At 45.4% G+C, this 24897-nt stretch overlaps 1 protein-coding gene across 1 annotated transcript in view; it reads right to left on the bottom strand.

Moving 5' to 3' along the window:
* Positions 1-24897, bottom strand: part of ubr1 (ubiquitin protein ligase E3 component n-recognin 1) — a 44273-nt gene that overhangs the window by 3538 nt on the left and 15838 nt on the right. The window contains exons 5-44 of the mRNA XM_071365976.1: positions 18839-18966; positions 18602-18740; positions 18359-18421; positions 17943-18174; positions 17750-17838; positions 17542-17640; positions 17291-17448; positions 17087-17186; positions 16845-16973; positions 16544-16724; positions 16006-16067; positions 15740-15850; positions 15535-15600; positions 15324-15425; positions 15169-15232; positions 14864-14988; positions 13497-13549; positions 13259-13361; positions 13091-13139; positions 12818-12972; positions 12627-12726; positions 12403-12506; positions 12208-12288; positions 11931-12109; positions 11104-11306; positions 10883-10976; positions 10619-10771; positions 10370-10470; positions 10183-10279; positions 9802-9950; positions 9635-9690; positions 9460-9556; positions 9281-9348; positions 4332-4567; positions 1925-2061; positions 1721-1829; positions 1504-1560; positions 1326-1403; positions 1042-1212; positions 56-157 (exon numbers count right to left, since the gene is read on the bottom strand). Of these exons, the coding sequence (XP_071222077.1) occupies positions 56-157; positions 1042-1212; positions 1326-1403; positions 1504-1560; positions 1721-1829; positions 1925-2061; positions 4332-4567; positions 9281-9348; positions 9460-9556; positions 9635-9690; positions 9802-9950; positions 10183-10279; positions 10370-10470; positions 10619-10771; positions 10883-10976; positions 11104-11306; positions 11931-12109; positions 12208-12288; positions 12403-12506; positions 12627-12726; positions 12818-12972; positions 13091-13139; positions 13259-13361; positions 13497-13549; positions 14864-14988; positions 15169-15232; positions 15324-15425; positions 15535-15600; positions 15740-15850; positions 16006-16067; positions 16544-16724; positions 16845-16973; positions 17087-17186; positions 17291-17448; positions 17542-17640; positions 17750-17838; positions 17943-18174; positions 18359-18421; positions 18602-18740; positions 18839-18966 (4580 nt within the window). The remainder of the gene's footprint in view (positions 1-55; positions 158-1041; positions 1213-1325; positions 1404-1503; positions 1561-1720; positions 1830-1924; positions 2062-4331; positions 4568-9280; positions 9349-9459; positions 9557-9634; positions 9691-9801; positions 9951-10182; positions 10280-10369; positions 10471-10618; positions 10772-10882; positions 10977-11103; positions 11307-11930; positions 12110-12207; positions 12289-12402; positions 12507-12626; positions 12727-12817; positions 12973-13090; positions 13140-13258; positions 13362-13496; positions 13550-14863; positions 14989-15168; positions 15233-15323; positions 15426-15534; positions 15601-15739; positions 15851-16005; positions 16068-16543; positions 16725-16844; positions 16974-17086; positions 17187-17290; positions 17449-17541; positions 17641-17749; positions 17839-17942; positions 18175-18358; positions 18422-18601; positions 18741-18838; positions 18967-24897) is intronic.

Below are 24897 nucleotides of genomic sequence, written 5' to 3'. Positions count from 1 at the left end.
GAGATGGATGTAATGAATGTTTCAAAAGCAAAGAGAGGAGATGTGGCCAGCTTACCCTAGCTGTGGGTCAGTCTCTCCGTAGTCATCAAGATAAGGGGCTGGGTAGGTGCTTCCTCGTGTCTTACTGGCCATCAGGACCATCTCACACTCTCTTATCCTAACCAGCGGGGGGGGGGGGGGGGGGGCAAAGCAATCAGTAGAAGCTTTATAGAACATATGAACATGTTTAACCACATGCCCACCCTGTCCCTACAGGAGCCCTTGTCCCCGAACCCGCCTGAGGAACATGCCCACCCTGTCCCTACAGGAGCCCTTGTCCCCGACCCACCTGAGGAACATGCCCACCCTGTCCCTACAGGAGCCCTTGTCCCCGACCCACCTGAGGAACATGCCCACCCTGTCCCTACAGGAGCACTTGTCCCCGACCCACCTGAGGAACATGCCCCCACTGTCCCTACACGAGCCCTTGTCCCCGACCCACCTGAGGAACATGCCCACCCTGTCCCTACAGGAGCCCTTGTCTTCGACCCACCTGAGGAACATGCCCACCCTGTCCCTACAGGAGCACTTGTCCCCGACCCACCTGAGGAACATGCCCCCACTGTCCCTACAGGAGCCCTTGTCCCCGACCCACCTGAGGAACATGCCCCCACTGTCCCTACAGGAGCCCTTGTCCCCGACCCACCTGAGGAACATGCCCACCCTGTCCCTACACGAGCCCTTGTCCACGACCCACCTGAGGAACATGCCCACCCTGTCCCTACAGGAGACCTTGTCCCCGAACCCGCCTGAGGAACATGCCCACCCTGTCCCTACAGGAGCCCTTGTCCCCGACCCACCTGAGGAACATGCCCACCCTGTCCCTACAGGAGCCCTTGTCCCCGACCCACCTGAGGAACATGCCCCCCGTCCCTACAGGAGCCCTTGTCCCCGACCCACCTGAGGAACATGCCCCCCCTGTCCCTACAGGAGCCCTTGTCCCCGACCCACCTGAGGAACATGCCCCCCCTGTCCCTACAGGAGCCCTTGTCCCCGACCCACCTGAGGAACATGCCCACTCCAGCCCCACAGGTGGCAGCGTGTGCGGTGCAGGCGCCCACCTCCTCCCCATCAAGCTGGCTATGACAGCAGGTGCTCTGGGAGCACAAGATGGTCCCACAGAAGAGGCACAGGGTGGGGTGCTTCCTCTCATCGTCTGTGGAGTTAGGACACCTGGACAGGAGGGTAGAGAGAAAGAGGACTCAGTCTCCACTGGAACTCAACAGCTCTCCAATCACTTAACCAGCGTATATGATAATCCAAGTTAGACAGTGGTGGCTACTTACTGAAAGTGACTGGCTTGATTGAGGAGCGCGCTGTAATCCTCAGGAAGCTCAATTAACCGATTTCTTTTCCTGGGATAACTGCAATAATCATTTTATCAAAGATTCAGTTATTCATAGGGAAGAAAGGAAAATAAAATCTGAAATATTTAATTCTGTTGCAAAGTGAATTTGAGCTTACCTGATTGTCTGCATTTCCCCTTTTAGGGCTTTGGTTACAGCTGGGTGCCCACACCACCTGAGAGACAGAGGCCATCAGTGAAAAATATACCTTAAGTGCCTCAAACAATTACATTAGAAACATAGCTACCATCACACATCTGGTAAAAACATCAGTTAGTAAATGTTCTATTTATTTCAATGTATTTTGGCTGTGACTAACAGGTTATTGATATTACCTCTGTAATAAGGGAAAGACAGTCCCACGGTGCTCCTGAAAGAGCTGGAACACATTGCAGGGCAATGCCAGATAACTGCACAGTGCCTCCATCTGGCCTTGAGATGTAACTGCAGTCGAGACAGCATGAACGGTTCAGTCAGTAAAACCCTAACCCATTCAATCCCCGTACACACCACAGTAGTCTGAGCCCTGAGATACCTACCTGTAGTACTGGAGAGCTCCTCTGGAGGGGGCACCCCTGTAAGGCAATTGAAGAAGAGGGCAGCGCAGCGCAGGAAGGGCGTGACCCCTCTCCGCACTCTGTCTGCCACTGAGCTCCCAGACACATCTGACCTCAGTCTGGACAATAAAACACACAGTCACACAATCTGCTTGGGAAAATAATTGACCTTTGACTGGATGAACATGAACAGAAAAATGTCCAAAAATGACCCACTGCACAATTTACAGAAAGTACACTACCAGTCAAAAGTTTTAGAACAACTACTCATTCAAGGGTTTTTCTTAATTTTCAAAAGTTTTCTGCATTGTAGAATAATAGTGAAGACATAAAAACTATGAAATAACACATTAAATCATGTAGTAACCAAAAAAAGTGTAAAAAAAAATCTAAATCTATTTTATATTTGAGATTCTTCAAATAGCCACCCTTTGCCTTGATGACAGCTTTGCACACACATGGCATTCTCTCAACCAGCTTCACCTGGAACGCTATTCCAAAAGTCGTGTTGGCTGCTTTTCCTTCACTCCGCAGTCTAACTCATCCAAACCATATCAATTTGGTTGAGGTCAGGGGATTGTGGAGGCCAGGTCATCTGATGCAGCACTCCATCACTCTCCTTCTTGGTCAAATAGCCCACAGCCTAGAGGTGTTGGGTCACAATCTTGTTGAAGAACAAATTATAGTCCCACTAAGCCTAAACCAGATGGGATGGCGTATCGCTGCAGAATGCTAAGTGTGCCTTGAAATCTAAATAAAAATCACAGACAGTGTCACCAGCAAAGCACCCCCATACCATAACACCTCCTCCTCCATGCTTTACGATGGGAAATACACATGCGGAAATCATCCGTTCACCCACACCGCGTCTCACAAAGACAGCAGTTGGAACAAAAAATCTCCAATTTTGACTCCAGACCAAAGGACACATTTCCACCGGACTAATGTCCATTGCTCATGTTTCTTGGCCAAAGCAAGTCTCTCCTTCTTATTGGTGTCCTTTAGTAGTGGTTTCTTGCAGCAATACAACCATGAAGGCCTGTTTCACACAGTCACCTCTGAACAGGAAATGTTGATATGTCTTGTTACTTTAACATGCTGACCAGACCGGACACGTCTGCGACGCCAAGGGCTAAAAAAGAACTCATTCCTATTTCTGACGCAGTTCGCACTGCAAGTCCTGCCTCTCCCATCTCCTCATTGGTTTATAGAAGCAGGTACCCACGTGCCATCTCCTCATTGGTTATACCCACGTGGGTGATTGAAAGACGAACTGTTTTGCCGGTAGTCGTGGTAATACAATGAACGTTTTGATGCCATCACCATATAAGTTAAACGATGAAAAAGCCTGGAAGGAGGAGAGATAAGAAACAATTCGGTTGGCCGTTATATGTGTGGATTAATTGTTGGAGTAGAGGTCCTTGTGCATTTCAGGTAGAATAACAACTCAATGTTTATATCTCAGGACAAATTAGCTAGCAACAGCAAGCTAGCTAAATAGGACAAATTAACGTTAGCTAGCAAGTGCAAGCAAACTAGCTAAATTGCCATACATGTTTAATGCTTTTCGACCTGTCCCCAAATTAATGTAATTGGTTCAGAGTTTGTTTTGATATTTTAACCTGCGTGTCGTGATCGCGTTTGGTGTGGGGGGGCAAAATACATTTATGCACGATGGCGCAGCCGGTTTGGGTTGCAATTTCTGAGGCTGGTAACTCTAATGAACTTATCCTCTGCAGCAGAGGTAACTCTGGGTCTTCCATTCCTGTGGCGGTCCTTGTGAGAGCCAGTTTCATCATTACGCTTGATGGTTTTTGTGACTGCACTTGAAGAAACTTTCAAAGTTCTTGAAATGTTCTGTATTGACTGACCTTCATGTCTTAAAGTAATGATGGACTGTCATTTCTCTTTGCTTATTTGAGCTGTTCTTGCCATAATATGGACTTGATCTTTTACCAAATAGGGCTATCTTCTGTATACCACACCTACCTTGTCACAACACAACTGATTGACTCAAATGCATTAAGGAAAGAAATTCCACAAATTAACAAGGCACACCTGTCAATTGAAATTCATTCCAGGTGACTACCTCATGAAGCTGGGTGAGAGAACGCCAAGAGTGTGCAAAGCTGTCATCAAGTGAAAGGGTGGCTATTTGAAGAATCTCAAATATTAAATAGATTTTGATTTGTTTAACACTTTGTTTTGTTTCTACATGATTCCATGTGTTATTTCATAGTTTTGATGTCTCCACTATTATTCTACAAAGTAGAAAATAGTAAAAGTAAAGAAAAACCCTTGAATGAGTAATTGTTCTAAAACTTTTGACCAGTAGCGTATATACATTTTTTTTTTTTAAATACAGAGAAAAGACAGCATTCCTTCTTACCCGCTGGTACACTGTGACACAGCGGCATAGAGCTCTGCTGCTGCCCTCTCCGCCTCTCCCTCCTCTCCCCCAAACACTGCGGTGTCATTTGTGGAGGAGAGGAGGACCTGCACCACGTGGGCCATGGTGACCAGGTGCAGGATGTAAAGGTGGTTGTAGGCAGAGCTGACAGCAGAGGGCTGCAGGTCTACCGCCTCCTCCTGGTAGAGCGCTGGAATGGCAAGCACCAGCCCCACCTGACAACACACAAAGAAAGGTTGGTTATCCCCAGAGCGTGTGGAAAACCTACTGTATGCATCAAACAGAACACTAACTTCCTTCACTAAAGGTAACCTGCCTAAATGGCTACTGACCCGTAGAACTCACGTCTGTAGCCATGAAGTGCTTTGAAATGCTGGACATGGCTCACATCAACACCATCATCCCAGAAACCCTAGACTCACTCCAATTTGTATACTGCCCCAAAAGATCCACAGATGATACAGTCTCTATTGCACTCCACACTGCCCATTCCCACCTGGACAAAATGAACACCTACAGTGGGGAGAACAAGTATTTGATACACTGCCGATTTTGCAGGTTTTCCTACTTACAAAGCATGTAGAGGTCTGTAATTTTTATCATAGGTACACTTCAACTGTGAGAGGCGGAATCTAAAACAAAATTCCAGAAAATCACATTGTATGATTTTTAAGTAATTAATTTGCATTTTATTGCATGACATAAGTATTTGATACATCAGAAAAGCAGAACTTAAATATTTGGTACAGAAACCTTTGTTTGCAATTACAGAGATCATACGTTTCCTGTAGTTCTTGACCAGGTTTGCACACACTGCAGCAGGGATTTTGGCCCACTCCTCCATACAGACCTTCTCCAGATCCTTCAGGTTTCGGGGCTGTCGCTGGGCAATACAGACTTTCAGCTCCCTCCAAAGATTTTCTATTGGGTTCAGGTCTGGAGACTGGCTAGGCCACTCCAGGACCTTGAGATGCTTCTTACGGAGCCACTCCTTAGTTGCCCTGGCTGTGTGTTTCGGGTCGTTGTCATGCTGGAAGATCCAGCCACGACCCATCTTCAATGCTCTTACTGAGGGAAGGAGGTTGTTGGCCAAGATCTCGCGATACATGGCCCCATCCATCCTCCCCTCAATACGGTGCAGTCATCCTGTCCCCTTTGCAGAAAAGCATCACCAAAGAATGATGTTTCAACCTCCATGCTTCACGGTTGGGATGGTGTTCTTGGGGTTGTACTCATCCTTCTTCTTCCTCCAAACACGGCGAGTGGAGTTTAGACCAAAAAGCTCTATTTTTGTCTCATCAGACCACATGACCTTCTCCCATTCCTCCTCTGGATCATCCAGATGGTCATTGGCAAACTTCAGATGGGCCTGGACATGCGCTGGCTTGAGCAGGGGGACCTTGCGTGCGCTGCAGGATTTTAATCCATGATGGCGTAGTGTGTTACTAATGGTTTTCTTTGAGACTGTGGTCCCAGCTCTCTTCAGGTCATTGACCAGGTCCTGCCGTGTAGTTCTGGGCTGATCCCTCACCTTCCTCGTGATCATTGATGCCCCACGAGGTGAGATCTTGCATGGAGCCCCAGACCGAGGGTGATTGACCGTCATCTTCAACTTCTTCCATTTTCGAATAATTGCGCCAACAGTTGTTGCCTTCTCACCAAGCTGCTTGCCTATTGTCCTGTAGCCCATCCCAGCCTTGTGCAGGTCTGCAATTTTATCCCTGATGTCCTTACACAGCTCTCTGATCTTGGCCATTGTGGAGAGGTTGGAGTCTGTTTGATTGAGTGTGTGGACAGGTGTCTTTTATACAGCTAATGAGTTCAAACAGGTGCAGTTAATACAGGTATTGAGTGGAGAACAGGAGGGTTTCTTAAAGAAAAACGAACAGGTCTGTGGGAGCCGGAATTCTTACTGGTTGGTAGGTGATCAAATACTTATGTCATGCAATAAAATGCAAATGAATTACTTAAAAATCAAACAATGTGATTTTCTGGATTTTTGTTTTAGATTCCGTCTCTCACAGTTGAAGTGTACCTATGATAAAAATTACAGACCTCTACATGCTTTGTAAGTAGGAAAACCTGCAAAATCGGCAGTGTATCAAATACTTGTTCTCCCCACTGTATGTGAGAATGCTATTCATTGACTACAGCTCAGCATTTAACACCATAGTGCCCTCAAGCTCATCAATAAGCTAAGGACCCTGGGACTTAACACCTCCCTCTGCAACTGGATCCTGGACTTCCTGACAGGCCACCCCCAGGTGGTAAGGGTAGGTAACAACACATCCGCCACGCTGATCCTCAACACAAGGGCCCCTCAGGGGTGCGTGCTCAGCCCCCTCCTGTACTCCCGGTTCACTCATGACTGCACGGCCAGGCACGCATCCAACACCATCATTACATTTGCAGATGACACAACAGTGGTAGGCCTGATCACCGACAACAATGAGACAGCCTATAGGGAGGAGGTCAGAGACCTGGCCGTGTAGTGCCAGGACAACAACCTCTCCCTCAACGTGATCAAGACAAAGGAGATGATTGTGGACTACAGGAAAGAGAGGACCAAGCACGCCCCCATTCTCATCGACAGGGCTGCAGTGGAGCAGGTTGAGAGCTTCAAGTTCCTTGGTGTCCACATCCCCAACAAACTAACATGGTCCAAGCACACCATGACAGTCGTGAAGCAGGCACGACAAAACTTATTCCCCCTCATGAGACTGAAAAGATTTCTCATGGTTCCTCAGATCCTCAAAAGGTTCTACAGCTGCACCATCGAGAGCATCCTGACCTGTATGGCAACAGCTCAGCCTCCGACCGCAAGGCACTACAGAGGGTAGTGCGAACGGCCCAGTACATCACTGAGGCCAAGCTTCCTACCATCCAGAACGTCTATACCAGGCGGTGTCAGAGGAAGGCCCTGAAAATTGTCCAAGACTTCAGCCACCCTAGTCATAGACTGTTCTCTGCTACCACAAGGCAAGCGGTACCAGAGTGCCAAATCTAGGTCCAAGAGGCTAGGTCCAAGCCATAAGACTCCTGAACACCTAGTCAAATGGCTACCCAGACTATTCACATTTCCCCCCCCTCCCGCCCCTCTCCGTCATCTATGCATAGTCACTTTAATTAACTCTACCTACATGTACATACTACCTCAACTAACCGGTGCCCCTGCACATTGACTCTGTACCTGCACCCCCCCTGTATATATTGTTTTTTTTTTTACTTCACTGTCGGTTAAACTGCACTCTAGCTCAGAAACCAGATTGCATAGTGGTCACGGGTGCACCTGAGCCACGCTTGAGGTCCTAAACGATATCATAACCATCATCGATTTAAGACAGTACTGTGCAGCAATCTTCATCGACCTGGCCAAGGCTTTCGACTCTGTCAATCACCACATTCTTATCGGCAGACTCAACAGCCTTGGTTTCTCTAATGACTGCCTCGCCTGGTTCACTAACTACTTCTCAGATAGAGTTCAGTGTGTCAAATTGGAAGGCCTGTTGTCCGTACCTCTGGCAATCTCTATGGGGGTGCCACAGGGTTCAATTCCCGGGCCAACTTTTTTCTCTGTATATATATATCAATGATGTCGCTCTTTGATCCACCTCTACGCAGACGACACCATTCTGAATACATCTGGCCCCTCTTTGGACACTGTGTTAACTAACCTCCAGACGAGCTTCAATGCCATACAACACTCCTTCCGTGGCCTCCAACTGCTCTTAAATGCAAGTAAAACTAAATGCATGCTCTTCAACTGATCGCTGCCCGCACCCGCCAGCCCAGCATCACTACTCTGGACAGTTCTGACTTGGGTATTTGTAGTTGTCCACATATTCTAGGTGTCTGGCTAGACCGTAAACTCTCCTTCCAGACTCACATGAAGCATCTCCAATCCAAAATTAAATCTAGAATTGGCTTCCTATTTCGCAACAAAGCCTCCTTCACTAATGCTGCCAAACATACCCTCGTAAAACTGACTATCCTACCGATCCTCGACTTCGGCGATGTCATTTACAAAATAGCCTCCAACACTCTGCTCAGCAAACTGGACGCAGTCTATCAGTGCCATCCGTTTTGTCACAAAGCCCCATATACTACCCACCACTGAGACCTGTACGCTCTCGTTGGCTGGCCCTCGCTTAACTTTCGACGCCAAACCCACTGGCTCCAGGTCATCTGTAAGTCTTTGCTAGGTAAAGCTCCGCCTTATCTCAGCTCACTTGTCACCATAGCAACACACACCCGTAGCACACACTCCAACAGGTATATTTCACTGGTCATCCCCAAAGCCAACACCTCCTCTTGCTGCCTTTCCTTCCAGTTCTCTGCTGCCAATGACTGGAACGAATTGCTTTAAAAAAAAAAAAATAATCACTTGGAGTCTTATATCTCCCTCACTAACTTTAAGTGTCAGTTGTCAGAGCAGCCTAACGATCGCTGCAGCTGTACACAGCCCATCTATAAATAGCCCATCCATCCAACCAACTACCTACCTCATCCCCATATTTATTTTTCTGCTCTTTTGCACACCAGTATTTCTACTTGCACATCCTCATCTCCACATGTATTACTCCAGTGTAAATTGCTAAATTGTAATTACTTCGCCACTATTGGCCTATTTATTGCCTTACCTCCTTACTTCATTTGCACACACTGTATACAGATTTTTCTATTGTGTTATTGACTGTACGTTTGTTTATCCCATGTGTAACTCTGTTATTTTTGTCACACTGCTTTGCTTTATCTTGGCCAGGTCGCAGTTGTAAATGAGAACTTGTTCTCAACTGGCCTACCTGGTTAAATAAAGGTGAAATGAATAATTAAAAAAGGGGCTCGTAAGTAAGCATTTCCCTGTAAGGTCTACACCTGTTGTATTAGGCGCATGTGACTAATAAAATTTGATTTGATGGGTGACTTACCAGAAGGTGGAAGAAGTCTACTTCTAGAATAGAAGGTGTGCTCTCTGAACTCATGGTGGGTAGCAAGGCTGTAGAGAGGCAACCAAATCAAATATTACATAAAATACCAAATCACACAAAATTAGTTTAGAATGTTAGGTGGATGGATATCGTGTGCTGGGTGGTGTTTGAACATGTACCTCCTAACATGTCTGTGAAGTGCTTCTGAATGACAGCCTGGGAGCTCTTGAGGCGTTGGGTTGCAGAAAACTGAACCACAGCCTTCAGACCCGCAAGCTGAAAAAGAAAGCAGAGTTACTGTGAAGGTGAAAACTGGTCAAACACAGTCCCTCCTCTGTAATCTATCTGACCTACCTGTCTGTTTTGTAAAGAGCCGAACAGTGTCTTATCCTCTTCCTGTAGCAAGTTCTCTGTTAGGAGAAGAAGAAAAGAAAAAACATACTGAGTAATGGTAAAATTAGTTCAGCTAGAAAAAGGATGGAAAAAGAAACAGATAGAGGTCGAAAGTCGGTGGGACTGACCAATGGCCTGGATGGTGAAGGCACAGGTGTTCCAGGACATGACGGGCACGGCGGGACACAGCTCGTTAGGGCCCGTCTGCAGCCCCACCCTGTGCACCGTGGTGGCACATACCACCAGCATCTCCGCTATGCTGTCAGAGTATTTCCTCCTGAAGATCAACAAGTACTGATTACATTACAGAGCATGTAGTGAGTGGATACATAATATAGTACACTGTCAATAACATGGAAATGATGTCAGTGTGTGTCGTGCACTATAGAAACATTTGAATAAACCATTAAGAGCAGATGGGTGTGTGTGTATGTGAGTGAGTGAGTGAGTGAGTGAGTGAGTGAGTGAGTGAGTGAGTGAGTGAGTGAGTGAGTGAGTGAGTGACTCACGGCTCTTTTACTCCAAAGCTGAGGATGGAGCGGAAGTCTGGCTCGCCTTCCCCGCAGAGGGCAGTGTCTCCGTCACTGATAGTCTCACCGCTGCTTTCTGGACCACAAACACAATGGAGTCACACCTGCAAAAGCACTGGGCTCTCTCCACTAAGATGACTTTGTGAGATCACACAGCTGTCTTTACCTGGTCCACGAGTGACAGACTTGAGTCCTTTGATCCTGGCAGAGAGGATCTGGATCCAGCGAGGGAGGGTGAGGAGCTGTCCCACCAGCTCTGCATTCTCACTGCAGACAGGACACAAGGGACAGGTCGGTTACAACTGATATGTTCACTACTGGGCCATAAACCAGATTTAGTTTTATGGATACTCCAAAAACGTATCTAAACTCAGTCATTTAGGAAGTGGCAATAAAGTCTAAAAGGAAGACATACTAGTTGAGTGTGAGTGGTTCCAAGGGGATGAGAGGAACCACAGTGTTGCACAGGGACTTGCAGAGCGGGCACATGTACTCCCCGTTCTCCAGGTCAATTATGAGCTCAGCATGGAGCCGGTTCCGAGTGGTGTTCTGGACTGCCTCAAAGTACCTAGAACACACAGAACAAAAACAAATCTATCTTTAGGTCTTCAGGCCCAAGATAGTATGTTAGAATCATCATCCCTATGATTCATTGATACACGTGACTGCAGTGACTCACTTCTGCCAACAGGTGGCGTGCATGACATGGCCACAGCTGCCAGTGTGAGTCCCCACAGCCAGGTCAGGTGGCATGAAGAGGGGGTACATGGTCTCTGTCACACAGAACAACACATTAACATCTTTAATCATATCAACAGTAACGCAAAAAGAGATGACAGTGGTCAGAGAGTATTGTGTACAACACGAGATCAAATGGAGGAGACTGAAAAGGGAACTAACCATTGTTGGCCAGAGTCTTCCCCCGGCACTGTGTGAGCACGGTTGACCTCTGGACACAGGCAGTCAGCACCATGGCTGGAGATCGGGCCTGGACCTCCTGCTCCTCCTGACATAGTATGCAGGTCAGCACCTCCCTCTCAGCCGGGGTGGAGCCCCGTTGAGGCCCCACAGCCACGCACAACTCTCCCAGCTCCATGGCACAGCTACAGGACAGGAGGAAGAAACATGACAGCACAATTACTCATTTAAATCAGTTATAGATATTCTCCTAATCACTAACCTTCAATCAAGCAATCAACCCAATTCAAATTTGAATTGACTCTCCCTCCTGCAGTAAACTTGAGGTACTACTAGGCAAGCTAGAGTATATTATTAAAGAGATTCTCCAGTACTTTGTATACTTTTCAGCCAGTAGTTCTGAACGTAGCGCTCACGAGCCAAAAGTGGTCACCAAAAAACCCTTTTCATTGCTCTCTCTCGCTCTGCTGCGTATGCATCTTGCTAGCTGTCACTCAAATTGCGAGGGGCTGAAGGTCATTGGCTAGAACTCAAATTGCTAGGGGGCTGGACCACGTGAGAGAAAATGTAGGGAAAATGGCACAACGCAGCTTTCAGAAAAACTGTAGCTTTCAAACTAGGGATATCATGGCTAATTGAGGTAAGAAGGTAATTATGCATGTATGAATTACACATGGACACATCCAGCCCAAAGCGAGAGGTTTAAAAAATACTTTGTAGTCGGCAAAGTTCCGGAGCATGTCTTTAAAGGAAAGGCAACACTCTATAGTCTCCCTCACGGCCAACAGCTCCCCCTACATCCTCCTCACCTCTCTCTGGAGGCCACAGGCTCCCCCTGGGAACTCTCTGGCATGTTGTCATATAGCATCTTGTGTGACTCAATGAAGTTCTTCTGCATGGCCGACATCTGGGCCATGATCTTCTGGCGATGGAGCTTGGCTGCCTCCGCCTTCCTCTTCCGCTCGGCTTTGTCTTTGTCAGGGACGATCTGAGTCAACCAATCAGACATAGACAGAGGGTGAGGATTCTTCAATGCAGAAATGTTGCATGACAAAGGTGTAAAAATGACCCATGTTCTGTTTTTACCTCTTCTGGCTTGGTCTGCTCCACGCTCATAGAGGCTGCTGGACTGGACTTCTCCCTAAGGCACTTCACCATCTCAAACATCTACCAGAAAGAGAAATATGATCATTTAAACAAAAAGCTGTACTGTAAACTGTCTAAAATCTCCTTTGAAAAAAGATGATCAAATCTCTTAACAAGACAATGAAGTTAACCCACCTGCAGTGTCCACTTAATCATATCCTTCTGGGCTTCCAAGGAAGGAAGAGCCGTCATCTTGGACAGGAGGTGGAACACAGATTTGCTATGCTCGGAGCCGATCGCTGAGCGAGTAGAGAAACAGAAAATGTCTCAAGAACAAATGTATATGAACTGTACCCTAAACCAAGAATAATCCAAGTGATATATTTAAAGACAAAAAGTAGTATCTCTAGGACACTCACTGCGAGCTTTGAGGCTGAAGTCAAAGGTGACCTGCTCCACAGTGCTGGCTCCCAACTGGGCCTTCTCCTCCAACAGACCCTGGCCTATAAGGTGCAGGGACTGTGGGGGGCACACACAGTTACAGTTAATATGGTTCATATAAAAAAGAAAGAGAGAGCGCGAGAGAGAGAGAAATACATGCGAAAGGTACCCTCTGGATCATGGCCTCTGTCCAGTAGGTGGCCCGGTCCTCCACAGCTCTCTGCAGGACTCGTCTGAGGATGTGGATGAGGATGTCACAGCACAGCAGCTGCACTATGCTGGAGAAGGCTGGGCAAAAGGGAGGGGGGAGAGGGGGACGCAGGGCTGGGCATGGACAGAGAGACAGTGATGAATCATAAGCAAATAGTGAATCACCTACAGGGATTGGCTCATAATAACACTGTTCCTTTGTATGAACATATGATTATGAGTTCCATCTCACCTTTGTCACTGCCCTCCTGAGTTCTTCTCTTCTTCTGAGCATCTTCTGCCTGGAGCACAGAGTTCAGGGGTCACAAGGTTATACATTAGCAAATGCCAGCAGCCAAGGGAAAAATGGCTTTGGAAAAACAAATATAAATGTGTATGTAGCCTCTGTACCAACATATACCTTGCTATGCTGAGATTTAGAATAGTGAAAGAAGAAGGGATTGAATTCCGGCAGGCACTCCTTTTTCACTTCATACAAGCCGTGTCCAGAAACACCTGGCTTCCTAAATGGGAGGATCAACAGGTCAGTGAAAAAGCTTGTCAAACGTTATTCTCTGCTGAAAACGTTATTTATTATTTTGATGTATTATTATGATTTATTATTATTATGGTCAAGATGACCTTAGTGTTACACTTACTTGAAGGTGGCAACTTTTGGAATGACAGTTTCCAGGCCAGTTTCATGGCTCTCCTATAAACAAAAAAAGTACATTGTTGCAGTATAAAAGTGGTAACAGCATTTGTGGTGAAGGCCTTCCCAGACTGTACATCGGATCAAGTCTTTTAGGACTATTACATATGATTCAAAATTCAAAAGGCGCCCGCACATCTGAGCCATCTTTGTTGCATGGTAACAATTGAATAACATGAGAAAAAAAGAAGAAACCTGCACACTGCTCTTACTAAGCTTTATAAGAACTCTGGCGAAGGCCTTCAGGCCGATACGTAAAGCTTATTAAAGAGCAGTGATACTAGCAAGAGCAGTGTGCCGGTTTCTTCTTTTTTCTCAGGATTATTACATGTCACACTGTGCGACGTTACCAAATTATTAATCTTGATAGCAACTTGGCCAGATAGTACCATTTGCTTAAGTGTAGTCATTACATTCTGCGATTGGCTTGTTAGGCTATGTCAGCCAACATAGGTTACATCAACTGCAGTGGTGTATTTGATCTGCGTATGTGTCAGAACCAGTAGCTCAAGCCTTCCTCTTATTGTGGTCGTCACTAGTTAACACAGCCACAAAGTCATAAGCCCTGCCTATACAATATATCTTTTAAAATCAGATTTGAATCTCAATCTTAGCCTTAACCTTACTGCTAACATTATGTCTAAACCTAACCTTAAATTAAGACCTCAAAGCTGTATTACCTAGTGGGAACTTCTTATGCGCGAGTGAAGTGAGTTCGGAAAAACTGAAAGTATGCATCTTAGAAATAGTTCACATACAAACGTTGCATGTCCGAAATCAGAATAAAACATGCTTCCCAAAGATAACATGGCCGCTGTGGTAGAACGTATACTTTGATTGGCGATTGTGCATTTATCAAAATTCCATCAGGTAGCTTGACTTCATGTGTCATGTAAAGATTATTAGGGAAATCGGTATTCTTGCAAAGCATGTAAACGTTTAAACTGAGATATTATATTAATCTGACTATTCAATCGTATTACTCTGTGCATACTCAGGGTCAACCGTGTTCCTATTGGTCAAGTCACCGAGATCGGCTCGTAATAGCCGCCACAAAACACAATAAAAGCTAAACATTTCTGACAATGACAGAACTTTGTCGGAGTCTACGACTGCACGTAGCGGTACTTAAAATCGGCAGACCTAGACCCTGTCACACTGAATGGCCCAAGACGTCCAACAATCGTTTACAACCTAAGAATTTGCCCGCGACGTGGACATTTTGTCTGGGACGGCAAAATCCTGGTATAAGATGGCTAAAATAGTACAGTCTGTGTGAGCCTTTAGAGGAGTAGTATAGGTCCACATTCTCACGTTCTCTGGCAGGCCCTTGACCAGGCTGCTGTGAGCCATGGGCTGAATACACAACAGGTGGATCACCTCCCTCATAGTCACATCCTCTTTGGTCACATGACTGATCCCTGGGACATACCGCTCCCCTGGGGACACAGGGTGCATGACATACAGAATGAGACACCCTTCAACATAATCAATAACTGCTATATCATCTAGCCAACGAGATGTCACTATACACAGTCAACTTACTAACTACATATTAGGATTTCGCCAGACATTTACTTAAGTAGATATGTTATTTAGAAAGCAGCTTAGGGACATACCAACAATGATGATGAGGAGGTAGAGCATTTCTTCTGTTAACCGGTTCCACTGTTTCAGCAGTTCCTGAACAGGACCATTGGTATTTTATTAATTTACGATTTTTCCGAAATGTAATAATTATTTATTTGAACCAATAGTCGATGATCTCTCTTACTTGGTCTTTGCTTGCGAGACTTCCATTGAACACATCAAAGAGCTCAAATCTCTGCAAGATCAGCATGATGAAGTGGTTGGGGTCCATTTTGGAAGCGGCAATCTGTAAAAAGTTTTGAGAGGAGACTTCCGATTATGTAGTGGTAGTCAGGAGACTCAATAGAATAAAAAGGGAGGGGAGCGCAGAACAATGTTGCTGTTAAAACACTAACCTGTAGCATGATGACATCCTTGTCAAACATCTCATCCCTGCATTTTACATCGTGGTAATAATACACCTGGAAATGACAAATCATCTTACATTGAAACACTGACATTTAAGCAATCACAAAATGTGAAATCAATTCTTGAAAAGTTCCAGTTTTAGCAACAGTTGACACCATCAGCCCATCCAAGCCATCACATCCCGCCTTTCACCTGGCTGACGAGCGAGAGGCCGTTCCTGCGCCACATCTCAGCTGAGACTTGGGCAGCCAGCACCACACAGCGCAGAGGGTGCTCCGCAAACCAGGTGAAGTCACAGCTCTCCTGTAACACATAGACGGCCCTGTCATTTAGCAACAGCAGTGGGAAGAAGATAGTCTGCAAATACAAAGCTGATTCTTACTGACTACCGACAGATGAAACACAAGAAAACCGATGGAAAGATTTAAAGTGAGTTTTCACTTGTCACAGATACTTACTGGATCCAGGAATTCGTGGAGGCGTTTGACTGCCCCTGTATAACACAGCTGTACATACAGGCCTGGGGATCATAAGGAACTGGTATTAGAGGTTCCGTAAAACTCAAGATGCTCCAAAGAACATTAGCGTGAAGGTGGAATGACAGCATAACCAATAGGGCTGGGACGATACCAGTATCGCGATAACTTCTTTAGGAAATGTTACTTCTTTAGGAAAACAGCCCTAATGTTGGAAACAAACATTATGCTGTCATCCAAAGTCACATGTATTTATTTTCCAAGCTATAGTACACAATATTTTACATACAGCAGGTTTTTAAAGGACCAAAGAGTTGTCTGCTTTGTGTTTTCATTTTTTCCATGGGGAAAAAATATTGCAGTAATGGTCTCGTCCCGGCCCTAATAACCAATAGCATGCTGTATGATCTTCATTTCCATAACGCCATCTTCATTTACACAACCCCAACTACTGTCCCAACACAGAGCAATTTCCCAAGGCCCATAGGGGCAGACAGATGGACAGTATGGTTCTCCTCACCAGCGAGCGCCCTGGAGATGGGCAGGTGTATGCTGACAGGCTCCTGGGACACCTTGTATGGGCTGACATGGAGGATGTGTTTACACATGTAGTAGTCTGTGGCCTCGCTTTGAAAGGGTTGGTTATTGCAGCGCATCAGCGCCCTGTGGCACTCCCTGAAGGACAGGAGGAGAACAGTCTCCTGGGGGGGGGGGGGGCATGGGCAGAGATGCCAGTCAAGTACACAGGAACATACACTTTTCCATATTTATCAGAGATTGAGGGATTTGGGGATTTTAAAAAGAATTGCGTGCGGACTTACATCAGATGAACACCAGTCCTGGAACATGACGAGGATGTGTCGTAGCTGTCTCTGGATAGAAAACCCAGCCTCCCATTCAGGCTCGACCTCGATGTGCTGACCAAACTGCCGCTTCACCTCCTCCATACCCTACCAAGAGAACAACCATCTGATGCATTTCATGATGGAGGCAAAGGCTGCAAGTCAATACAAAAGCTGTAACGCCCGACGGTTACTCCAGAGTGTAAAGCGACTGAGTGTACCTGCATGCAGTGGAGGAGCCCCAGGAAGACCCTGAACCCCTCCAGGAACTGGGTCCTCAGCTCCTCAGTCCACACAGAGGGCTTGCTGATCAGAATGTACCTGTGGAGTAGAACACTTTCATATTACGGATAAGCATCAGGCAGCTATAGCAAGAGACATATTCCTAATGTCAGAGATTAAGCTGAGTAGTATGTCACACCCACCTGAGGTCGTGGAAGATCACCTGGATCCGGAAGAACTTGTCTGAGTTGTACCCCTGGAAGTGGAAGCGATGGTTGGCATCCAGGTGCTCCGAAAGCAGCTCCATGACGGTGTCAATGATCACCTTGATCACATTCCCTTCCTCAATCAGCTGCCTGGCCTGAACAGAGAGAGAGAGAGAAGGATAGAGTGGTATGTGAGCTAAGCCTGGCAAATGTTTATTTTATATAACATGGATGGCCATCGCTCTCACCAGAGTGGGTACGGTGAAGATCTGCACAGATAGAGCTGTAATGGATATGCTCCTCTCATGGTCATCAAGTGTGTAGTCCTTCTGCAGTTGTTTGTAATGCTGAAAGACAGTTAGGGCAAAAGGGTTGGGCGTACAGTATAGGTTAGCCACATAATTGTAATGTAAAGGTTGCATTTATTTTAAACATATCAGTGTACTACTGACATACCTTGGTGAACTCAATGGCAAAGCGCCTCTTGTACTCAGTCTCCATCAGCAGGCTACAGAAGATCAACTCATGGATGAACTTGCGGGCTCCTGGTGGAAAGAAGAGAATGGGCTTGAATGTGATGGACTGGAGGCAAAACAGAGGTGCATCTTAATGTAGAGATAGATTGGAGTATGGATCAAGGTCTTCTTGCCTTTGTACAGCCTGGAGTCGTGCAGCATGAGTCGGCTGATGAGGCTGGGCTGGTCCCCCTCTGAGCTGGGCTCCAGAGCCACCTGGCAGAACACCTGCCTGAACCCCACTGAGTAGCCGATGATCTGCTGAAACCAGGCGCCCAATCGCATGGCAAAGCTCTGGTGGGCCATGACCGCAGAGTGGAGGATCTCCACACGCAAGGGCTGCAGGGAGATGTGCTCCGAGTGGGACTAAAAGCCCAACAGAATACAGCATAGGTTAGAGGTCAGTGGCTGCAGGGAGATGTAGTCCAACGTGGGACTACAACAACACAGCATATAGCAGGGGTAAGACGTCTGACTCAGAACTTAAATCACCTCCAGTGTTCTATGGCAAAATTAGCATTTTGCAGTTTTATAAAAGGCTATGATTTACCCTGATGAGGTCCTTGGCTTGTTGGCAAGACCGGAGCTTCCCTCGCTTCACTGCCCGGCGACCCTGCATTCAAAAGAGAATGATCAATTTCAAGTGCATAGCTATAATAACAACGAGAGTTCAACATTGCAGCAGAAGACGTTTGTTTTCCGTTTTTTCCCCCTTTATTGACATATCTAGATGCTATAAATTAAAGAAAGTAATGAAGAATGCCAGATGGCAGAGAATGCCTGCAGACAGTACCTCTTTGTCGATGAGGGCTGTGTGAGTATGTGCCTCACTGTGGTCACACTGAACAGAGCGCTGCAGGGTGTAGATCACATGATCATATGAGTGGTGCTCATCGTTGTACAGTACACAGTAGTATGTGTCCTCCTTCACCCTATGAGAAATCACATTGAATGTCATTCTGGATTTAAAACTACTGGTGTAATGTGGATAAGTTTAGTGCTATGGTTATCATTAGAAATAGGCTAGTACCTGGGCTGCAGTTCTGCTGCTAGCTCATAGCTCTCCTCCCACACCAGCAGATCTGTAGCGTAGCGCAGGAGAACCTGGAAGAGCTTCTGGGCACGCTCACGTAAACCAGGCTCTAACACACACTCATCCTACAGACACAAAAAGTATCAGTCACACACATTTTTACATTTGAGTCATTTAGCAGACGCTCTTAACCAGAGTGACTTACAGCAGCAATTAGGGTTATGTGCCTTGATCAAGGGAACAGACAGATTTTTCACCTAGTCGGCTCGGGGATTCAAACCTAAAACCTTTCAGTTACTGGATCAACGCTCTTAACTGCTAGGCTAGCTGCCGCCCTATGGTATGGTGCCATCTGATACACACAATCATGTCTTGCACATGTAAGGCCCTATAAAATCGGTTTAAATGTTCTCCATTTTGTTTTCTTAGGTTTCAGATTTAATTTATTTTAGATTTTCACTCTCAAAATCACAGTTTTTAAATAGAAAAACAACACAATTGGATGTTCTAAGTCCACAACCATGCTTAAACTACATCAGGAGACAACATTTGGAGGTTTGGCAAAAATCTAAGAAATGTTGGGTGTACATACCCTTTAATTGAAGTGCACACCAGCAAGAGACTTGCTTGGTTATTGGTCTTTCTGTAGCAGACAAGTGGTTACAGAGTTTGCTAAACAAATCACCACTGGATTGACGCAAATAATCATGATACACTATATGACCAAAAGTATGCTTTCCACTAGATGTTGGAACATTGCTGCAGGGACTTGCTTCCATTCAGCCACAAGAGCATTAGTGAGGTCGGGCACCAATGTTGGGCGATTAGGCCTGGCTTGCAGTCAGCGTTTCAATTCATCCCAAAGGTGTTTGATGGAGCTGAGGTCATGAAATTACTTGTTGAAGGGTGCCATGTTGAAAGTCACTGAGCTCTTCAGTACAGGCCATTCTACTGCCAATGTTTGTCTATGGAAAATGCATGGCTGTGTGCTCGATTTTATACACCTGTCAGCAACGGGTGTGGATGAAATAGCCGAATCCACTAATTTGAAGGGATGTCCACATACTTTTGTATATATAGTGGATATTATTATGTTAGGTAGGCATAGACTACTTTGTAGTTAACATTTCATTGAGAAGGTTTTTGGGATAACCTTTCCCTCTACCAGAAGACGGTTGTCTTAACATCATCACTAACGGCGACACAAAGTAGAGAGACGAAGCCTTGTAAGGTATTGGTCGGTCACATGCATGAACCAAACGTTAGAAATAATATGAATAATTAATCATGCAAATATAACTTGTCTGTGTAAGCAGTATATAAAATAACTAACGGGACTGCCCCGGGGGAACTCCTGACAGACGTGTAGTACTTGGTGCATTAAGTTTGTTGGAACCTCTCCAGCTTGTCGATAATAAAGAATGATTCATTTAATATTGACTTCAGGTGTCCCTGGTGGTAAATTCTATGACAATATGAATCATTTATGCATTTGACTTTGTTCATGTCTTATCATAATCTTGGGCAAATTAAATCATTTACTAATAAATTCAATATATTTAGTTGATTTCCTACTAAGTTCAATATATTTTTGAATATTGTTGAACGTTGTTTTAATGTCTGGATTCTGTGATTCCGTCCACATAGCAGATTTTATAGGGCCCTACACATGCATAACTAAGACAGTTCAGACATATACAAATGTATACAATACCTAATTCAACAAAAGTTATTTAGAAAACTCAAATGAGACAGAGCTCATTGTTTTTCTTCACATAATCTCTATTTTTTCCCTTTTTTGGTGGATCAGCTTAATATTCCCATATCTTTTTTTGGTAAATATATATATCCATATACAGACATACATACTTTTTTTTAGAATATACCTTTATTATTCTCCGCAAAACCTACCACCCTTCCCCCAATTGGAGTAAACTAATAAACAATAACACTTAGAATTCTACCTTCAGTTTATACATCTTATACACATCTTACAGACAATTTTACAATAGTTATATTTTGTTTGTTTTTAGTCCTTGCTCTATTTCTGATGTCCATCCAGTTTTATTTATATTTGTAACTGTGCTATTTCGCAACATTTCTGAACCTATATACATTTTACAGACCCTGTATGTTTTACATTGGTTATCTTGTTATTAATCCCACCCTTCAGCTCCATTCAACCCCTCCCATCAAGGTCTTAACACCATCCATTTTGGATCTCTATTTGCCAGATATTTTTCAACTGTGCTGTGATGCTTCACAAAAGCACTGAACCTTTCTATTCTCATAGCTTCTACAGATTGTAAATTAAAAATATATTTTTTTGCTAAAATAATTATTATATTATTGATTGATTGACTATGGCTTTTCAAATCACCCAGTATTGCTATCTGTAGCATTAGTTCTCGACAAATGTTGCAATTCTTCAGCCATTCCTGGACCTGTGACCAAAAACGAGCTACATATGTTTCTAATAATCATTTATGTTTCTAATAATTGCGCCAACAGTTGTTGCCTTCTCACCAAGCTGCTTGCCTATTGTTCTGTAGCCCATCCCAGCCTTGTGCAGGTCTACAATTTTAGCCCTGATGTCCCTACACAGCTCTCTGGTCTTGGCCATTGTGGAAAGGTTGGAGTCTCTTTGATTGAGTGTGTGGACAGGTGTCTTTTATACAGGTAACAAGTTCAAACAGGTGCAGTTAATACAGGTAATGAGTGGAGAACAGGAGGGCTTCTTAAAGAAAAACTAACAGGTCTGTGAGAGACGGAATTCTTACTGGTTGGTAGGTGATCAAATACTTATGTCACGCAATAAAATGCAAATTAATTACTTAAAAATCATACAATGTGATTTTCTGGATTTTTGTTTTAGATTCCATCTCTCACAGTTGAAGTGTACCTATGATAAAAATTACAGACCTCTACATGCTTTGTAAGTAGGAAAACCTGCAAAATCAGCAGTGTATCAAATACTTGTTCTCCCCACTGTATATATAAACTCCAGTCATACTTTATCAAAAGCCTTTTCAAAATCAGCTATGAAAACCAGGCCTGGAGTCCCTGATATTTCATAGTATTCTATTGTTTCCAGTACTTGTCTTATATTATCTCCAATGTATCGTCCATGAAAAAAACCTGTCTGATTAGGATGAATAATATCTGACATTACTTTTTAATTCTATGCGCCAAGCATCTTGCTAGGATTTTTTAATCACAACACTGAAGTGTAAGAGGCCTCCAATTTTTTAAATGGACTGGATCTTTATATGTCCTAGCTGTGTCTGAATCCTGGCTTAGAAGACCACCAAAAACCCTGAAATGTCCATCCCTAACTATAACATTTTCCGACAAGATAGAACTGCCAAAGGGGGCGGAGTTGCAATCTACTACAAAGATAGCCTGCAGAGCTCTGTCTTACTATCCAGGTCTGTGCCCAAACAATTTGAGCTCCTAATTTAAAAAATCCACCTTTCCAGAAACAATTCTCTCACCGTTGCCACTTGCTATAGACCACCTTCTGCCCCCAGCTGTGCCCTGGACACCATATGTCCACACAATTAATCTTCTCCTTTCCCCCCTCTGATAACCAGGTGGTGAATCGCATCTCTGCATGTCTGGCAGACATATCAGTGTGGATGACGGATCACCACCTCAAGCTGAACCTCGGCAAGACGGAGCTGCTCTTCCTCCCGGGGAAGGACTGCCCGTTCCATGATCTTGCCATCACGGTTGACAACTCCATTGTGTCCTCCTCCCAGAGTGCTAAGAACCTTGGCGTGATCCTGGACAACACCCTGTCGTTCTCAACTAACATCAAGGCGGTGACCCGTTCCTGTAGGTTCATGCTCTACAACATTCGCAGAGTACGACCCTGCCTCACGCAGGAAGCGGCGCAGGTCCTAATCCAGGCACTTGTCATCTCCCGTCTGGATTACTGCAACTCGCTGTTGGCTGGGCTCCCTGCCTGTGCCATTAAACCCCTACAACTCATCCAGAACGCCGCAGCCCGTCTGGTGTTCAACTTTCCCAAGTTCTCTCACGTCACCCCGCTCCTCCGCTCTCTCCACTGGCTTCCAGTTGAAGCTCGCATCCGCTACAAGACCATGGTGCTTGCCTACGGAGCTGTGAGGGGAACGGCACCTCCGTACCTTCAGGCTCTGATCAGGCCCTACACCCAAACAAGGGCACTGCGTTCATCCACCTCTGGCCTGCTCGCCTCCCTACCTCTGAGGAAGTACAGTTCCCGCTCAGCCCAGTCAAAACTGTTCGCTGCTCTGGCACCCCAATGGTGGAACAAACTCCCTCACGACGCCAGGTCAGCGGAGTCAATCACCACCTTCCGGAGACACCTGAAACCCCACCTCTTTAAGGAATACCTAGGATAGGATAAAGTAATCCTTCTAACCCCCCCCCCCCCTTAAAAGAGTTAGATGCACTATTGTAAAGTGGTTGTTCCACTGGATATCATAAGGTGAATGCACCAATTTGTAAGTCGCTCTGGATAAGAGCGTCTGCTAAATGACTTAAATGTAATGTAAATGTAAATATGTCAATTGATTGGCCCCAATCTTACTTCAGAGCTCGTGCTGTTAGGTGACCTAAACTGGGACATGCTTAACACCAAGGCCATCCTACAATCTAAGCTTGATGCCCCCAATCTCACACAAATTATCAATGAACCTACCAGGTACAACCCCAAATCCATAAACATGGGCACCCTCATAGATATTATCCTAACCAACCTGCCCTCCAAATACACCTCTGCTGTCTTCAACCAGGATCTCAGCGATCACTGTCTCAATGCCTGCATCCGTAATGGGTCTGCGATCAAACAACCACCCCTCATCACTGTCAAACTCTCCCTAAAACACTTCAGCGAGCAGGCCTTTCTAATCGACCTGGCCCGGGTATCCTGGAAGGACATTGACCTTATTCCGTCAGTAGAGGATGCCTGGTCATTCTTTAAAAGTAATTTCCTCACAACCTTAAATAAGCATGCCCCATTCAAAAAATGAAGAACAAGGAACAGATATAGCCCCTGGTTCACTCCAGACCTGACTGCCCTTGACCAGCACAAAAACATCCTGTGGCGTACTGCATTAGCATTGAACAGCCCCCGCGATATGCGACTTTTCAGGGAAGTTAGGAACCAATATACACAGGCAGTTAGGAAAGCAAAGGCTAGCTTTTTCAAACAGAAATTTGCATCCTATAGCACAATCTCAAAAACATTTTGGCACACTAAAATCCATGGAGAATAAGAGCACCTCCTCCCAGCTGCCCACTGCACTGAGGCTAGGAAACACTGTCACCACCGATAAATCCACAATAATTGAGAATTTCAATAAGCATTTTTCTACGGCTGGCCATGCTTCCACCTGGCTAACCCTACCCCAGTCAACAGTCTTGCATCCCCCACAGCAACTTGTCCAAGCCTCCACCATTTCTCCTTCACCCAAATCCAGATAGCTGATGTTCTGAAAGAGCGGCAAAATCTGGAACTCTACAAATCAGCCGGGCTAGACAATCTGGACCCTGTCTAAAATTATCAGCCGAAATTGTTGAAACCCCTAGTACTAGCCTGTTGAACCTCTCTTTCATATCGTCTGAGATCCCCAAAGATTGGAAAGCTGCCACGGTCATCCCCCTCTTCAAAGGGGGAGACACTCTAGACCCAAACTGCTATAGACCTATATCTATCCAACCCTGCCTAAGGTCTTCGAAAGCCAAGTTAACAAAAAGATCACCGACCATTTCGAATCCCACCGTACCTTCTCCGCTATGCAATCTGGTTTCCGAGCTGGTCATGGGTGCACCTCTGCCACGCTCAAGGTCCTAAACGATATCATAACCGCCATTGATAAGAGACATTACTGTGCAGTTGTATTCATCGACCTAGCCAAAGCTTTCGACTCTGTCATTCACCACATTCTTAGCGGCAGACTCAACAGCCTTGGTTTCCAAAATGAATGCCTCGCCTGGTTCACCAACTACTTCTCAGACAAAGTTCAGTGTGTCAAATCGGAGGGCCTGTTGTCCAGACTTCTGTCAGT

Source organism: Salvelinus alpinus, chromosome 25, assembly GCF_045679555.1.
Source record: "Salvelinus alpinus chromosome 25, SLU_Salpinus.1, whole genome shotgun sequence".
Taxonomy (NCBI): domain Eukaryota; kingdom Metazoa; phylum Chordata; class Actinopteri; order Salmoniformes; family Salmonidae; genus Salvelinus; species Salvelinus alpinus.
The sequence above is the reverse complement of the archived record's forward strand: the minus strand, read 5'-3'. Positions and strand labels throughout refer to the sequence as shown.